The 16,998-nt window shown below is 30.8% G+C and overlaps 2 protein-coding genes across 2 annotated transcripts; both read left to right on the top strand.

The window, feature by feature from the left end:
- The first annotated feature begins 695 nt into the window (after nt 1–695).
- LOC111008022 (uncharacterized) lies at nt 696–3,447 on the top strand. The gene is made up of 3 exons (XM_022280614.2): nt 696–857; nt 995–1,060; nt 3,119–3,447. The coding sequence occupies exons 1-3, from the start codon at nt 810–812 to the stop codon at nt 3,164–3,166; spliced, it is 162 nt and encodes a 53-aa protein (XP_022136306.1). The 5' UTR covers nt 696–809; the 3' UTR covers nt 3,167–3,447.
- Nucleotides 3,448–14,679: 11,232 nt separating this feature from the next.
- LOC111007631 (indole-3-acetic acid-induced protein ARG7) lies at nt 14,680–15,484 on the top strand. Its single transcript, XM_022280049.2, has one exon. It carries the CDS (start codon nt 14,766–14,768, stop codon nt 15,198–15,200), a length of 435 nt encoding a protein of 144 aa, XP_022135741.2. The 5' UTR covers nt 14,680–14,765; the 3' UTR covers nt 15,201–15,484.
- Nucleotides 15,485–16,998: the final 1,514 nt, after the last annotated feature.

Here is a 16,998-nt window from a genome sequence, read left to right as displayed (position 1 = left end):
TAATCATACTAATGATAGTTGTTAAATGAAAGTTATATAAACCCTTCTTACTTGATGTAATTTTATTTTATTTATTTATTAATATTTATCAATGAAATAGAAATAAAATAAATTAAAATTTATTACTATTTTAATTGAAAGAAATATTAGTATACTATTTAGTTAATATATTTGTAATTTGCTACAAAAAAAAGAGTACTCAAATAGTTATCATATATTTAATTTATATTCCAATTCCGGATAGTTTCAGGAAACATCAATATATTTCTCATTGGATTCTAAAAAATTTAGAGTCACCAACATCAAATAAATATCTTCATTCCAATTAGTTTCATTTCAATTTCTTATCATTCTGATTTATGGTAAATAAACATGTTCTTAGTAAAAAAGTTTGATTAAAAAATGAAATTTATTATAAATAATAATAAGTTTTTTTCTTTGGACAACAAATGTGGAGTGAAAATTGACTTTTGTAGATTGAAAGATAACGAGGACAACGATCTTAAGTGTATAATTAAAAGATATACGTCAATTAACATCGAACCATACTTGCTTTGACATTTAAATAAAATACATTAATTCTCTCGTTGGTTTAAAAATTTAAATTATATTTGCAACGTTTATATACTTGGGAAAAAAAAGCTAAACAAGCTCATGTGGACCAGAGCGCACTGGATTAAACCCTTGACCGCTGTGAAGAAGTCAGAGTTGCGAGTCTAAACCTCCAAATTCGTAGGGCTCATTTCTCAAAATCGGCTTCTGGTTCTGAGGAACAGATTCTTCTCTATTTGTCTTCAGAAAATCCTCTGATGGCGCTTCCTCCAGGCCCTTATTCTGGAACCAGCACTCTCGCTTTGGTACGTACATCTTGCTTTCCGATCCATACCTAGAAATGTAGAAATTCATCACAAGTCGAAAATGCTATATGCGAGATTTGATTTTAGATAAAATTGATGGAAAAATGCTCAAATTAAACGCTTTTGTGCCCTGGCAGGTTGCTCGTGCTTCCGCCTTCTCTTTTGGACTCGTCTACGGAAGCTTCAAGCTCAAGTACCTTCAGGTTCGTTGCTTCCGTTTCCTTTTCGTACTCTTTAGTTTTATGCCGCAAAACTTAGGCTTATTGACTTCGGAGTTTGATTGGATTATAGCTTGAATATTAGTATCCCTATCGGTACCGTAGTGCTATCTGCAATGTATAGTCGCATTCTAGATATTGGAATTTTTTTGTTACAATTTCTGGCAAATGCTGCTGTTATCCTTGAAATATTTGTTCATTTTTAATCTCAATCTTTTCTCTTTTTTGGAAGAAGAAAATAATTTAATAGATTCAGAATTTAGTGTAGTTGCAAAGCTATCCAGTCAAGGGAATTAGGAAACGAACTATCCAGTTGACTTCAACGTCGGAAGGGGAATAGTTTCAAAACTTCCTACAAAGAGCACTGTCCAAAACCAATAGACAACAACGCTATCTACATTCACTGGTAGAATTGATAAGTTCTCCAACAGTTCACCAAATTCTTTCCCCCTCCATCCAGATGCCCCAAAGCACCACTTTATCTTGTTTTAAGAAACCCATACCTTGAAGACAGCAGTTTCAGTGTTTTACATAGTAGAAACAGAGGCGCATGATGGAAAAAGGTGATCTGGGTCTGTCTTTTTTTGACGAAGAATGCACTAAGAGGGTGATATAAAGACAAGTTTAGAATCTTTTATTGTATTCTATCCCAAGTCCTTGCCTTACTATTGAAGGAGAGTCCCAAAAAGGAAAAAGAATCTAATTTTTTCATGGATCTTCCACTTCCATTTCAAGTGCATGATACCTTTGGGGGTGGCCTTGAGAATATTTTTAATACGAGTCTGAATGAAATTTATTTAACAATTTGCAAAGGTTATTTGTTATTTCAATTACTAAAAGGACTCCCTTTTGGCTTTTAGGGATATCTCATCTCCCCTTCTTGTCTTTTTCTCTTTTGATCATGAAAGTTGTGTTTCCTATGTTAAAAAAAAATAAGAACAGAGTTTGGTTTTTGAACCTTAATACAAATTCTTGCAATAAACTAAGCTTGGTCTTTTTTTTTTTTTTTTGATAAGAAACATCAAAAAGGTATATTGAAAAGGGGAAGGACCCCAAAAAGAAACAGCCAAAAGGCAGAGGATAGAGAAAACCCTCCCCTCAAAACTATACAATCAAAGCTTTCCAATCTTGAAGAATAAGTTGAAGCTTTCCAAACTAAGCTTGGTCTTGGGCTATGTTTATTAATTTCCATTAGCACACTTATTGACGACCAATGATTTATTCTCCTATTTGTAATCAATTGGAGGCTCTAAATTATAGTTTATTTAAAGTTGATATGTGATGGGACACCTGGCCACCCAATATGTTCTATATGTTTTGTTTTTTTTGGATAACCATGAGTGCTAAGGCTTGTTTGCGCTAATATTATAGGATAACTGCTAGATCCTATCATATTTGGTTGCCAAGGACTATAATTTTAATTCCTAAGTAGGTGGCCACCCAGCATACCAAAAGTTTAAATGGAGCTAACTTATCCAAATAGACTGTTGGTTCCTTAGTCATGAGTTGTGACTTGTGCCCATTTGAAAAGAGTGGAAAGAAATTATTTGATAATTCACCATTTTACGTGGTATATGGCTTTATTGGTTTTCATTTCAATTCTGTTTCCTATCCATTTCGTGTGGCATCTTTGATATCTGTTGCTGTAAAGATTTGCTAATGTGATGTGAACTTCGTAATTTTTTATAACGAGGAGAGGTGAAGGGGATAGCTACTGACCATCATGGGTGGCTCATTGGTCCAAAGGGGCTAGGGTAATTAAGAGGGAATGGGTTCAAATCCCATGATGGCCACCTACCTTAGGAATTAGTAATTCCTATGTGTTTCTCGACATCAACTGTTGTAGGGTCAGGCGGTTACCTGGTGAGATTAGTCGAGGTACGCGTAAGTTGGCCCGGACACTCATGGATATTAAAAAAAAAAAAAACTTATAATCATTATGATCTTAAAATCTCATGTTATTTGTGGCTCTCTTTTGAGGCTATTCTAAACGCACCTGTCTGATTTTATAATTATACCTCATTTCCTATTTTATCACTGCAGGCGAAGGCAAAATCTCACAAGAAAGCCGAAGCAAAGGCTCATCACTGAGGTATGGGCTGATTCCATTCAGCGTCAAAACTGAGACACCAGTTAAATTCGAAAGGGAAATAATACATCGTAGTTGGTCACGATAATTTTTTCTTAAAATTTTTTTTTTGTTTTGTTTCATGTTGCAATGGATGGCTCTATATTCATCGAAGAGTCATGTAGATGTATCTAACCTCGGTCTTGATGACCTTATTCGAGTTTCAATTAGTTCTGATGGATGAATGAGAGGACTGTCAGATCATGATTCCTTTCTTTGATTAAAATGAATAATTTGTTTGTCATCTTTCTTGATGCAGAAGGTGCCGTGTTAATTCATTAATGTTTATCCGTCTTTATGTATGGTCATAGATATAGGGCTATTGGTAATCTATATTATCAAGGATGAACTATTTCAATTCAATCGGTTCAAGAGTAGAGCAGCATTTGCGACAATATATTAAGAAAAATATAGCTTTTAAATAAATGATCGAAATATGTTGTTATTGAATTTTTGTTCTAAATACGGGAAAATGGAGCAGGTAGGGGAAATAAGTTCAAATATTTGGTGGCCAAGTAACCAGGTATGATATTAAAACCTATTATAAGTTATATCACAATTAGATGCGGTAGGATTATGCAGTTGATTCACGAAAAGGGTTTGACAGTTGATCACGAAAAAACTCAGGAACAGGTTATAGGTATGATATTAAAACTTATTATAAGTTGTATGACAATTAAATGTGGTAGGATTAGGTGGTTGATTCATAAGAAGGATATGACGGTTGACTCATGAACACTCTAGTTGCTATGAATATAGAAGTTTCTTTTTCTTCTAGATTCTCATAACAAAGGTGCCATGCATGCTTGAAGTATGGTGTTGGTATAATTGTTTGTCTTAATATCTCAGGAGGTGTTTGGTCTATTGAGCTTCAGAGTTCGAGTGGAGTTTATGTAGGTTGGTGGTAAGAAGTTGTGATTTGTATTGTGTAGCTTGTGTTTGGATTGTGTAGACAGACTAATGAACTTAAAGCTAAAGAAACCTACCTTTTTTATTTAAAGGTGTAGTTTGAGAGGTAGAATATACAAGTTTGAATTTATGTAGCTGATTGGAAATTCATTCACAATCTATTTAATGTAGGTTTAGTTTTTCAATTCCAAACCTCGGATATTTGGGTCTGTGAATCCAATCCAATTATTTGGGAAGAGAGGGTGGGTTTAGTGTTGACAGTGCCTTAGCCTTTGATTCTATGATCTGAAAATCAGCACAACACATTAGGGTTAAATTCCAACAAAATTGTCATGTCTGAAACACTGAGCTTGCTGCTTTGTCGGTGTCTTAATTCCAACTTCCAACTTCCAAGGATATGAAATGGAACCATATTAGGTTAATGGTTGTTCTTGAAGTCAATCCTCAAAGAGAGCAACAAAATCTCATATTTTCATTTTTCACCGGGTATGGGGGTGTCTACAATTGGATGTTGTTCAAATTTGTACTTAAAAGTCTGTCGTTTGGTACTTTTTATGCTTCAATTTGAAAGTGATGCATTTTGACAGCTTTATGTCTAGATGATTGTTCATTCAACCAGAGTGAGAAATGAACATGATGAAATTTTATTGAAGTTAGGTAATATAGAGTTTTGGTCTGTCTTTGTAAGAATTTTTAAATCATTGATGTTATTATAAATACCCGTTGTGTTTCACTACGTCACACACACTCAAGTCGTGGCATTCAGTGGTGTAGGTGGACGAGAGCTTTTACATCGGTAGAATACTTCGTTTGAATGAAAGCATCAATGCTTAGTAACCAGTTTTACAGGTTGACGGTTTGAATTTCTACCTTTTGCATTACGAAAGGGTTAAATTATGAGTCTACTCATGTGTATTTGTTAGAGCTGTTTGTTAGCATGGATACAAGAGCAAATTTCTTGAACTTCATAATTTTCCTACTTGATTCTTCCAAGTTCCAATAAAGCTGCTGCGCATGCCTATGCATTCAACCCATGGGACAACACAAATCTACCATTAGGACACTGATGATAGCTTAAACCATGTTATCAAATAATATTTTTACTTACTTTGAGTATTGTGTCCATTAGTCTCTAGTTTTTGACCATTTGATATATGAAATTTGAGATTGAGATCATAGTCCTTGAGATTTGATAAACGGTTAGTAAAGTGAGTTGACTGTTAGCTTACGTTATAGATCGAACACGTCTCCCTAAATATTTTATAGCTTTGAAGGGGAGAATAAGCAAAATGGAGCAGATATTTATGGGGTTGGTCTGTTTGTTTAGTTTAGTTGTTGACTTTGATGGTGAGGAAGACAATTGAACACATGAGGGTTAATTTCAATAAATTGCCATGTCTGAAACACGGGGCTTGCTTTTGCTTTGTCTGTGTCTGTAACTCCAAGGATATGAAATGGAACCATGTTAAGATATGGTTGTTTTTTGAGGAAAGATTTGAAAATCAAACTCAAATCTCAAAAGGATGTCCACATGTTGTTCAACTTTGTTCTTCAATCTGTCGTTTGGTGCTTTTATCCTTCAATTTGATGCATTTCACAGCTTTTGTTTTCATAAATCGGGAGGGCGGATCGGTGGATTTTGTTTATCGTATCTGGTTTTACACGGAAATGAGAAGCCATAGTTATTATTGCGGATCAATCTATTGGAGAATTGGACACTGCTTAACCAGTCCTACATCCTAGGGATGAAGGGTTGGGAGGTATATTTTGAAGTCCTCGAACCAGAAAAAAAAGAGGGGTAGGCCCTGTTGAACTCTTACTAATTAGAAGAATTTATTCGTATAAATGACAAAATGTAGTGCATGTTCCAAATTGTGGCTACAACTTTCTCTATTGACACGTTGAACAGTAAACTTTTGGTTTAATCCAAGATGATTGTTAATTGGTCACGGACTGTGAAAATGTATCGGCGTAAACTTAAAGTTTTGGACATGGACATGTTGAAAATTGAAAATTTTAAAGCATTGGGAATGAAATTGAAACATAGTATATACTTGATCTGAAGCCAATTAGAAGAAAATTGATTTTTGGGTTAGATGTTCTCTCTCTAGCGAGGAATGTATAAAGAACCAAATCAAGATTAAAAATATGATAATGTTGAAGCATTTTGAACAACATTCAAAGGGCCATGATTAATTTGTCTCTAATCAAGTAGTGTTAATTATTATAACCCCAAAAGAGTGATTAGTGATATATTCCTTTAATTAGGTGCCTCAATTAGTGGAAACATAGACATTAGATTCTCTCTCTCTAATTCTTCACCATTATAATTTGAACAGTTCATGAATGAAGAAGCACCTTGGGTAATTAATTAATTAATTAATTAAAACAGAAAGTAATTAACTAACTTTAGAAAGATTATTTGAACACATTAAAATAAGTTGAATTTAAAAAGTATTTAAATTAGTAAGATCCAAAATTAGATTAGCCAATGTCTAATCTGATAAATGAAGTATGGTCCCATCATATATTCCCTAAATCTTCCAATGGGTTTTAAAAATTCCAAAATTAAAAAAAAAAAAAAGATTACTATTTTGTGTTGTGTTAAAAACAAAACCTCAAGCAGACAAGACATCGTGGGAGTTGGCTAAAAAGGAAAAGAAAAGAAAAAAAAAAATTATATGAACACCCAACAAATTCATATATGTCTCTTTCAATGCTTCATTTAACTTTCATGCATGTGAAAATTAATAATAATTACTAACAAATCACTTCAGATCTATTTGATTGTGGGTTATGTTTTGGGATTAATTATTACTAATTTTATTGTTTTGTCATTTTTTGTTCATGAGAAAAAGTTAGATTCTTTTTAGGTTAAAAAAATATCATTATTTTGGGTACTCGTTGAAGCAATGATTTAGTCTTCGAATTTTAATCTGTAATGATTTAGTCATTGTATTTTTAAATTGGTAAAAATTTAGTTTATGAACTTTTGTATGTAAGTTTATAACAATATAGTCTCTATTATGAAAACTTTTGTTAAGATTTAATGTAGCTCGATAAATTGATGAGGAACCAAATATATTTACAAATTGCAAAAAGACTAATCGTTATAGGATAAAAATAGATCCTTAAGTTTGATTACATTTTTTACGAGAAGGATTAAATTGTTAAATTTTAAATTATAGAGACTAAATGTTACATACTAAAGTTTTAGGGGCTAAATTATTACAATTTAATAATATAGGGACTAAATCGTTATAAACTAAAATTTAGAGTCTAAATCGTGAGTTCAGTAAAAGTATAGAAACCAAATGTGTTTTTTAACATTTTTTAATTACGATTTTGTTTTGTATGTAAATTGAAATTAAGTTAAATAAGAGAAGAAAATCTTATAATGAAAGAATTCTATAGAGATTTTTTAAGATAAGACTTCATCATATTGTTAAACTAAAACTCTAAGTAGACTCAAATGACCTTGTTTAGGGCAAATATATATTTTAATCTATAATGTTTAGGTAATTTTTTTTCTTCTAATATTATATAATATATATTTTTTAATTATACATTTTTGTTGATAATTGTTAAAATTGAATGATTATAAACTTATACAACATAATATTTAATATTTAGTGTTTGAGAGAGATTTAGAGGAGAAATTAGATCATTTAAAAGGTGAAAATCCAAATTTCTACCAAATTTTAAAACTTTACAAAAGAATTAAAATAATTTAGTTCATAAATGATCTAATTGTTCTCCCTCTAAATTTCTACCTATTCACTAACGTAAGTTTATCATCATTCAATTTTAACATTTACCAATAGAAAGAGTACTACTAAAAAAATGTTACAACATTAAGAATTAAATTCAAAACTTTTTAAACATTTATGAACCAAAAGATATGTTTTTCTAACTAGGAGTGGGAGCTTTGCTTCTTATACTCAAATGCACCCATCCTAAGATCAAAACCTAAGATCAAAACCTAAGAGATATTAATGATTTTTGATATTAAGCTCACCGAAAAGCTCGAATTTGGGACCTGTAAGCCGGTAGGACCAAAGACCTCAAGTCCTTGCCAATGGCATTTTTCTACCTCACAATTAGTGCCTTTTTTTTTCCCTCTATATGTTCTTTCCTCCTTCATGGTTCACAAATTACTCAAATTTTTTGACTCATAAGAATTATTAACCCATGTTAAATTACTATGAAATTTCAGTTTTGTGTCTATAATCGGTTCCTAAACTTAAAAAAAATTTCCAATTGGTCTGCAAACTTTCAATTTTGCATTTAATAGATCCTTGACTTATTCTAATTTTTTTCTTAAAAAAAATTCTCAGATTCATTAGACACAAAATTGTAAGTTTTGAACTTTATTAGATGTAAAATTCAATTTTATGTTTAATAGACCGATAATTTTAAAAAATCTCGAATATGTCAAATTAAGGACCTAACTATTAAATAAATACCAATTTGAAAGTTGATGGACTAAATTTGTAATTACTTAAACTAAAGTTTAATCGAGAATAGTTAAATGAATAAGATATATTTATTATCATTCTAAAAGTTGTTGATGGTTGTTCGATCCTCACCCTCACCCTCAATGAATCAAGGAAGAAAAAAAAAAAAAAAAACTTAAACTCGAAAACAAAACATTTTATTATCTTATCAATGAATTTATTTATTTGGAAAGGTTTTCCTTAGGCTTTCTTACTTGAGAAAAACAACCAAACTAATTAATTTGAGTGTAGTTTTTCTTCTAAAACTGAGTAGAATAATCCTTTTAATACTTTAGACCTAATAGTTATAATATGTTTAATACCATATATAATAATATTACATTATCTTGCATTATTGCAATTAATATATATATATAATTAGGTTGTATCACTACTCTCTTCTCTCAATCTTTAATCTTTATAAATATTTTTGTCATGTTTTTATTATACCCTCATCCAACATATTAACTTTGGGAACCTTTGAGAATCAATTAATAAAGCATTAAAATATAGTTAGAATGCATGTGTACATATATATATACATACATATTGGCTACATGTCTAAGACAACAAGATTTTTTCATATGATATTTGTCTATATTTGAGTTCAAATCCACACGACAATCTCATATGTTGACGAGAACGTAGTTTTAAGTGGTTAGATAATGGATTGCGGGTTTGGATTCCTCCATATTATTTGTAACCTAATATTCTAAAAAAGGAGAGAAGAAAACAGGTCTCATAGGTCTCATATTAATGAAAATATTGTTATTGTATAGTTAGTTATATGTCGGGTTTAATTAATTTCTAATCAACCCAAAATTTAGGTCACACCATTAGAATAAGAACCAAAACTTTGTTGTAATTTTCTCTAATGAAGTAAGTTCATCTAGTTTGAGTTTTATGGAAAGTATAGCGAAGGTAGATTGATGTTTGGATTATATAGAAAAACGAAGTAACTGTGTATAAAGATATATTTGATAACGTTTCTGTTTCTTTCCTTTTCATTTTCTCATTTTTAATAAATAAAAATAGAGCAGTTGGGTTTGATTTCTTGTCTCTTGTTAGTAACTATTTTTTGTTTCTGGTTCGGTAAATTTTTTAAATTAAAAAAGTGCAGCTTTTCTAAAAAACCATAATAATTTTATAAATTAATATTCAAAATTTTTATGTTATATTTATTTTTTAAATATTAAATATGCTTTTGTAAGTCAATAATGGTAAAATAATGCTTCATTTTCATTTTGGAAAAGTTTAGAAGCGGGAACAACAAACAAAAGACTTGATTTTGTTATTTCCAAAATCCTAACACAATTCTAGAAACATTTCTTAAAAATGAGAAACAAGAAACACGAACAGCTACCAAATACCTATGTTTCTAAAAAGTGAAAGTAAGAAACAAGAACAAAAAACGAAAACATTATCAAGTGGGATATAATCGATTGATTATATAATACAACCTACTTTAATAGTCATGTAGTTTGTTTAAAAAACATGAGTTTACGTAGCCTACGAGATTAAGAAATCTTAGATTGTCAGACCTAAACTCGACTTAACCATACCTCGAAACGCGCATATAATTTCATAAACCTTAGTTAAAGAAGAGAGAATAAAGAGAGTATTTAATGATAGAAATCCATCTTGTGCTTGGGAAGTTACATTAAGAAGATTAATTAATTAATTAATTATGGGAGTTTGCTAAGCAAATGAAAACATAAAATAATGAGTTTAAGAAGAGGAAGTTGAAGGAGTTTGGTCAGAGGTTTGAGATCATGTGGGCTTTTTCAACTGCACAAACCAAACCACAATCTCTCTCAAATCTTATTTGTATGGTGGAGACACAATATTATATGATTCACATAATAAATATTTTTTCTTAATCATATTTTGACATCTTTATAGGGGAAAAAATATGTTTTCCTCCTCCTCAAAAATATCGTTGGACTTCGGTTATATTTTGACATGATCAGTGCTTCTGTTATTTTACATCTTGTCTGGAAATCAAATTTATGCTCTGTACTACCATTTTGATTGAGTTGTTAATTATCTAGTTCATGATTTTATGTTCGTGTTCTTTTTGTTGTTTGTTCTGTTTTCTTAGTTTCAAGTGCCTATAACATTTGTCTCGACCATTTTTTTTTATATCCGTGAGTGTACGGATAAGTTTGCACGTACCTAACCCTACTACACATTGGTTGTCAAGGAAACACGTAGGAAATTAGTTCTTAGATAGGCTGGCCAATATGAGGTTAAACCCGTTCCCTCCAAATCCTTTTGATTCACTCAATAGATTTATACTACAGTTTAATGTTTTTTTTAGTATACAACATGTGGGGTTGGAAATTCGAACTCATAAATGTTTTAGTCAGAACTAGGTGATTTAACCAGTTGAATTATGTTCAGATTAACAACTACTTTGATATCTAATTATCATTTATTCTATGTTTTAGTAGTTGAATTTTACATTAAGTTAAAACTATTTTAGTTTTCGATATTAAATATTTCTTTTGTCAAATCATTTTAATAAAAATCTAGATCTGGTATTGAAAACTCAACATGGTAACCAAATTACATGTGATTTCAACCTTTTGTCTATGATGACATTTTTTCATTAGATAAATCAAACAAAAGGATAACACCATGTTGGATTTCTACTAAATAATTTTCATATAAAATTAATGCCAATAATAATTTGAATAACCTTTTATGTAAAATTCAACAATTATTTACGAAACAATATGTTTTAAAGCTTCGAGTTCAAAATAACACATAAAAATTTACGGGATTTTATTTGTTAATTTAAATTATTTTTTTTTGAAGTCTCTCATATAACTTATGAGTTTATTTTAAGAAATATCTATCAATACCGATACTTCAATTATATTTCATAACTAGTAGAGATATTCAATATTTTTCACGAACATCAACATTAAGCTCCATGTGATGAAAAGCAAATAGAAAACAAAAAAAAAATTCTATATATCGTGAACATCGACATTTTGTAATGATTTAGTCCCTATATTTTCATGACAAAGTGACAATTTAATCCCTAAATTTAGTAGGTAACAATTTATATTTAATTGTCGATTTTTATATATAACGATTTAGTCTTTGTAATTTACAAACCTGTTTGATTTTTCATCAATTTATAAATCTACATATATAAGAAACCCCTATTAAATCTTAAAAACATTTCGCACTATAGAGACTAAATTGTTACACGTTAAAATGCAGATAATGAAAAACTACCCCGATCTATCTACACATATTGAAATCTCCATATATCAAACAAATCTTCTCTCTCTAGCTACTAAAATACATATTGTTGTTTGTTGATGAACTAAACAATATGGGATTCAATGAATATGGGAATTATGTGATGAGATTGGAAAGCTAATTTAAAATAAAGTCATATGGAGAGATTACTATCTACCAAACACTTGTCTCCTCATACTATGAATATTTATTATTTGATTTGTTTTGTCAAATAAATAGATATATGCTTTAATTTAATTATTTGCCTTTGCCTCCATGCACCCAACCCTTAACCTAATCAAGACTTTCAATCTCTACCTTTATGAAACTTTGGTTTTTTTTTTCTTTAGCAAAAAAAAAATAAAATTATCATTTGGGCTGTCTCTTAATAATAATAATCAAGATTCATGAAGGATTTGTGAATTGTCTCTATGTGGGTGAAAATAATCATTTTTATTAGACTATGGAGATACATCTCAATTTCTATTAGTATCATAATCTTTCCTGAGCAAGAACACAGTGAAGAAAGAAGAAGAGATATTGAGACAACGACACAGTATCTCCTTAAATTTAAAAGAAATATATAAATAAAAAGTTAGAAGGTAAAATTTTGCTACTACTTAGTGTTGTTGTTTCTCTCTCGTTGCCAGCAATTTATTTCCCTAGCTTCGTTTGATTTCCCTTGCTCCCATTCTTTTTCTATAAGTCTTTTTCATTTCACAAAAAAAAAAAAAACGTTTTGATAAAAAGATGAGAAGTCTAAGTTACAGAGCAAACACATGACTAGTCAATTTTTGATAATAAATTCACATTTCAATGTCACATCATACATATTTTTAGAACATTACAAATAAAATTAACGGGTGAAAATTTTAACTCATGACTTTTAAGTGAGGTAAGTGAAGTCTTGGTTAGAGGGTGAGTTATCTCAACTCAACATGTCATATATCATATTTCCTTCTGCGTTTGTTTTAAATAATGAATTAATTGGAATAAACCGATATATTAAGAGTAAAATTAGAATTAGGAAAAAAAGAGAATGAAATTAAAAATGCCAAGGCCTCATTTTTATATCCAAACTAAAAATAATATTACATACTTCATAACGTTACAAAATAATGAAATGCATCAAAGCGAACAGTTGTAATTAGTATATATCCTCAATAAAAAAGGTGTGAGTTCGATCTCCCACCCCACATATGGTACTAAAAATAATAAAATTCAAAATAAAAAATAAACTCCAAGATCTTATATTGTAAATTTATTTACCAACAAAAACGACATTCTCATATTAAGTTATTAACCTCAATATATTTTAAACTAGTAAAAAAAAAATATTTTGATCTAAGGATCGTAAATTCGAATTTACACGTCAATTTATATATATATATATTATTTAATTATGTAATTAATGAATTTTTTTTTTACTATTTTAGTACTACAGATGTGGGTGGGGATCCAACGCCTGTTGAATTGTGTTGGTTTTAGTGTAATTAATGAGAATTTGGTTGGAAGAGAGACAATAAATAAAAGGAGATTATGAATAAATGCCTCGATTTGCGAGAAGATTTTGGTGAAAGATATAGTGGTCCAATGGTTGCCTTGCCATTGCTAAAGTTTTATTTGTTTATTTATTACCATTTTTAATTAATAAATAATAAAGTTTTTTTTTTTAAATGCCAAAGATAACTGAAACATTAAATAATTTTACCGCTGCGTCAGTTTTCCAATTGTATGTCCAATCCCTTTCTTCTTTTACCCGACAAAAATACATCTTTAATCAATTAAAAAGATAGATAAAATCCTCCATTTCCTTTCTCCCTCTTTTTTTTTTTTCTTTCTTTTTAGTTTTGTGTGACTTGAAATTTGTTTATCTCTTATCTTAACTATTTGAATTGCATTCGTAATATAAAATTATCCAAATCAAACTTCAATACTAATTTAAGCATCAAACTCCCTTCTTAAATCATGCATATGAATTTTGTACAAAGAAGTAATAATCAAATGCAAGTGAGAGTGAGAACATTTTTTTGTTTTGATTTTCAAATGAAAGACCGATCTAAGGTGTCAAAGAATATAAGAATACATATATATATATATACACACACACTAAATTTAATTAGTAAGTAAGGTTAGAATAGAAATTGATTCACATTGCTAACCTCTTGGATAAAAATAGAAGTTTTTCCTATATTTTAATACACTTAAAAATTTATTGTATTTTTTAGAAGCTTTATATGTTACCATATGAATATAAGATTTAAGTATATAAGATTTAAGTATTGATTCAAGCATAACTAAGTAGATAAGTCATATATTACCATCTCAAAAGTTGACTGTTCAATCTCCCATCGTTGTTGCTATTAAATTTAGTAGATAAATCACCCTATCGAAATTTTGAGACAGACAAAATAATATGATGAAAGTCGTAATTTGGGTGCAAGGAAGTTATTGTATGTCATCGACCTCCATAGTAGAATCATTCGGGAGCCAAAGAGAAAGCGGTTTATCTCACGAAAGATATCAACATTCAAGTTCGCTTGTCGAATGCCACAATGACCACCAATCTAAGATACCAAAATCTTATGACCTTCCTAACAACCAAACATAAAACAAAAAATGGAATAATTAGAGATGCACATTTAATTAAGGAATTGAAATTAGTAAAGTAATTAGACGTTAAATAATTTTTGTGTTTGATAAGTGTACACCTCACATGGTCTTGACAACAAAATTAAGAACAGTCCTAATCTCGTAATTATCTCAAACTTCAACCCCATTTTCTTTTCCTCCCCACTTCATAACCCCCAACCAATCCCCAAACCGATTCCCCAACTTCCCAACAAACTTCTCCTTCTCCTTCTTCTTCTTCTTCACGATTTTCCCTCACTTGCCCGAGAAAATGTCGACCGGAATCGGAAAATCCAACAACATCCGCCGCATCGTCAGCATCCGCCAGATGCTCCAGCGCTGGCGCAAGAAGGCTCGCGTCACCGCCTCCACTCGCAGCGGCGCCGCCGCCGCTCCCTCCGACGTCCCCGCCGGCCACGTCGCCGTCTGCGTCGGCAGCAGTTCCAGAAGATTCGTCGTCCGCGCCACTTACCTGAACCATCCGATCTTCCAGAAGCTTCTGTTGGAAGCGGAGGAAGAGTACGGATTCGTCAACCACGGCCCTCTCGCCATCCCCTGTGACGAATCCGTCTTCGAGGAGGTTCTCCGGACCGTCGCCGGCTCCGATTCCGATCTCCGGCGACACTGCCACGTGGCCTCCCGGAGTTCTCTCCTCCGTGAATCTCGGCCCTTGCTTTTTGATTACGCCGATAAATCCGTCTGCTGAACTAACTGAAAGCTTTCCAATCGGGCTGGTGACTCGGCCGACTCGACTCACTGGACTAACCTTTTTTTTTCTTTTGAAATTTGATTTTGAGTGAAACGAGGGAATTACGAGTTTTAAATTTATTAATATTTTGTTATAGGGGAGATGAGTTAACTCGGTCACTCTGGTGAGTGAGTCATCCCGAGTCGGGGATTATGAAGTTTGTTAATTACTTCTTTGTACATTGGGATACCATTATTTCTCCCTAATTTTACAAAAAAAGCAGAAATAATTTTATTGCCCTGCATGACATTGTTTACAAAATAACATACATTTTTAAGTTCGAATTAGAAAATTCCAATTAGATGACGAGGTTTAGATTATGCTTCAATTCACATTGTGTGTGCAATGTCACGTCATTTTTTAGTTTCACTTCAAGTAAATTTAGCACCGTAATTTTAACCCTACATTACGCCATAACAAACTTTCATAAAGTAATTGAAAATTTTAAAATAAATTTAAGTGATTTTTTTATATTATATCCATAAATAAATTTAAGTAGTTAAAAAAGAAAATAGTCGTTAATGCGGAGAATGCATTTATAAAATTTAGAATAAATTTAAGTGATTATGAAATTTCAAACATGATTGATATATTTAGCTTTTTAGTTGAAAGTGAGAGATAATATTTGTGGGATAAAAGAAAAAAAATATAACAACAGACAATTAGACAATTGGGTCATGGAAAGTCAAGATGGAGTGAGTGGTAATGTTTGGATTTTTGAAATTAAAATATGAAAAAAGTGCAGCCATTGTCCTTTCTTTGCAAGCCACTAACTCATTTTTCTCTCTCTTATTATTTCATTAAATTAATCATTAATTTTAGTGGAAATAAAGTTTGTATTTTCCTAACCATCACGAATTTCTTTTTTTTTTGGTAGTAAATGAGTATGATTGAGACATGTCAGCTTTTAATATTTTACATAAGTATATTAATAATATAATCTAAATTTGAGTAAAGTTGGTTGGAGGGTAAAATCTTACCTATCGCGTGATAGATCGAAAGATCTTTCTCAAGGTGCGCAGATAAGATACGCATACGGACCTACTTAATTATAGTCCGACCTATGAATGAAGCTCGAAAGGAAAACAAGATCTTAGCTAAGATACTACCTTACTGACCTACATCCTTTCCGACCTATGGTCGGACAACCTTAACCGCCCGTTAGAATTGTCATGACCACATTATCTCTCACTACTCGTCTATAAAAGGACACCTACTAACTTAGGTACGCAATTTTATCTGAAGTTGATGATCTATTGAGTTCAAACTCGGATTGGTTTGAGCTTCAAAATAAAATTTGTTCCTTATTTGTAGATCTTCTCTTACATAGCCTGGTCCTCCATAACTCGTCTGGATACTTGGCATAGCTCAAAATCAATGAAGAGGTGTAAATGGGTCGGTTTGGGTCGATTATTTATTTATTAATTATTAAAATTGATGTTGAATTAATTTATTAATTTTATGAAATTTTTTTTATGTCAATATCATTATTTAAATTAGACAAGCTACATATTTTTTTAGTTCTATGTTAAAAAAAATTAGGGGACAAATATGATCATTCAAACTAGATTAACTAACTTATTCAATTTTTTTTTCTCAAAGGTTCCACTTTTAAGTTAGTATTTTTTAAACATAATTTTTATTGGAGGAATAATTTTAATTATTTTTTTAAAATGTCATTTATAAAACAACTTAAAAGAAACTAAAATATACATTCAACATTCTTGGGATTCTATCTCTTTTTCCTTTTCTCTTT

Source organism: Momordica charantia (genome assembly GCF_013281855.1).
Source record: "Momordica charantia cultivar OHB3-1 chromosome 4 unlocalized genomic scaffold, Mcharantia_2.0 BLBB01000004.1, whole genome shotgun sequence".
Lineage (NCBI taxonomy): Eukaryota > Viridiplantae > Streptophyta > Magnoliopsida > Cucurbitales > Cucurbitaceae > Momordica > Momordica charantia.
This window is presented reverse-complemented; position numbering and strand designations above follow the sequence as displayed.

What these genes read in the sequence shown, in the direction of transcription:
- LOC111007631 (XM_022280049.2), top strand. Translation starts at nt 14,766, where the DNA reads ATGTCGACCGGAATCGGAAAATCCAACAACATCCGCCGCATCGTCAGC.
- LOC111008022 (XM_022280614.2), top strand. Translation starts at nt 810, where the DNA reads ATGGCGCTTCCTCCAGGCCCTTATTCTGGAACCAGCACTCTCGCTTTG. An exon ending in GAACCAGCACTCTCGCTTTG is followed by an intron (nt 858 to 994) that starts GTACGTACATCT and finishes GTGCCCTGGCAG; the next exon opens with GTTGCTCGTGCTTCCGCCTT. An exon ending in TCAAGCTCAAGTACCTTCAG is followed by an intron (nt 1,061 to 3,118) that starts GTTCGTTGCTTC and finishes TTATCACTGCAG; the next exon opens with GCGAAGGCAAAATCTCACAA.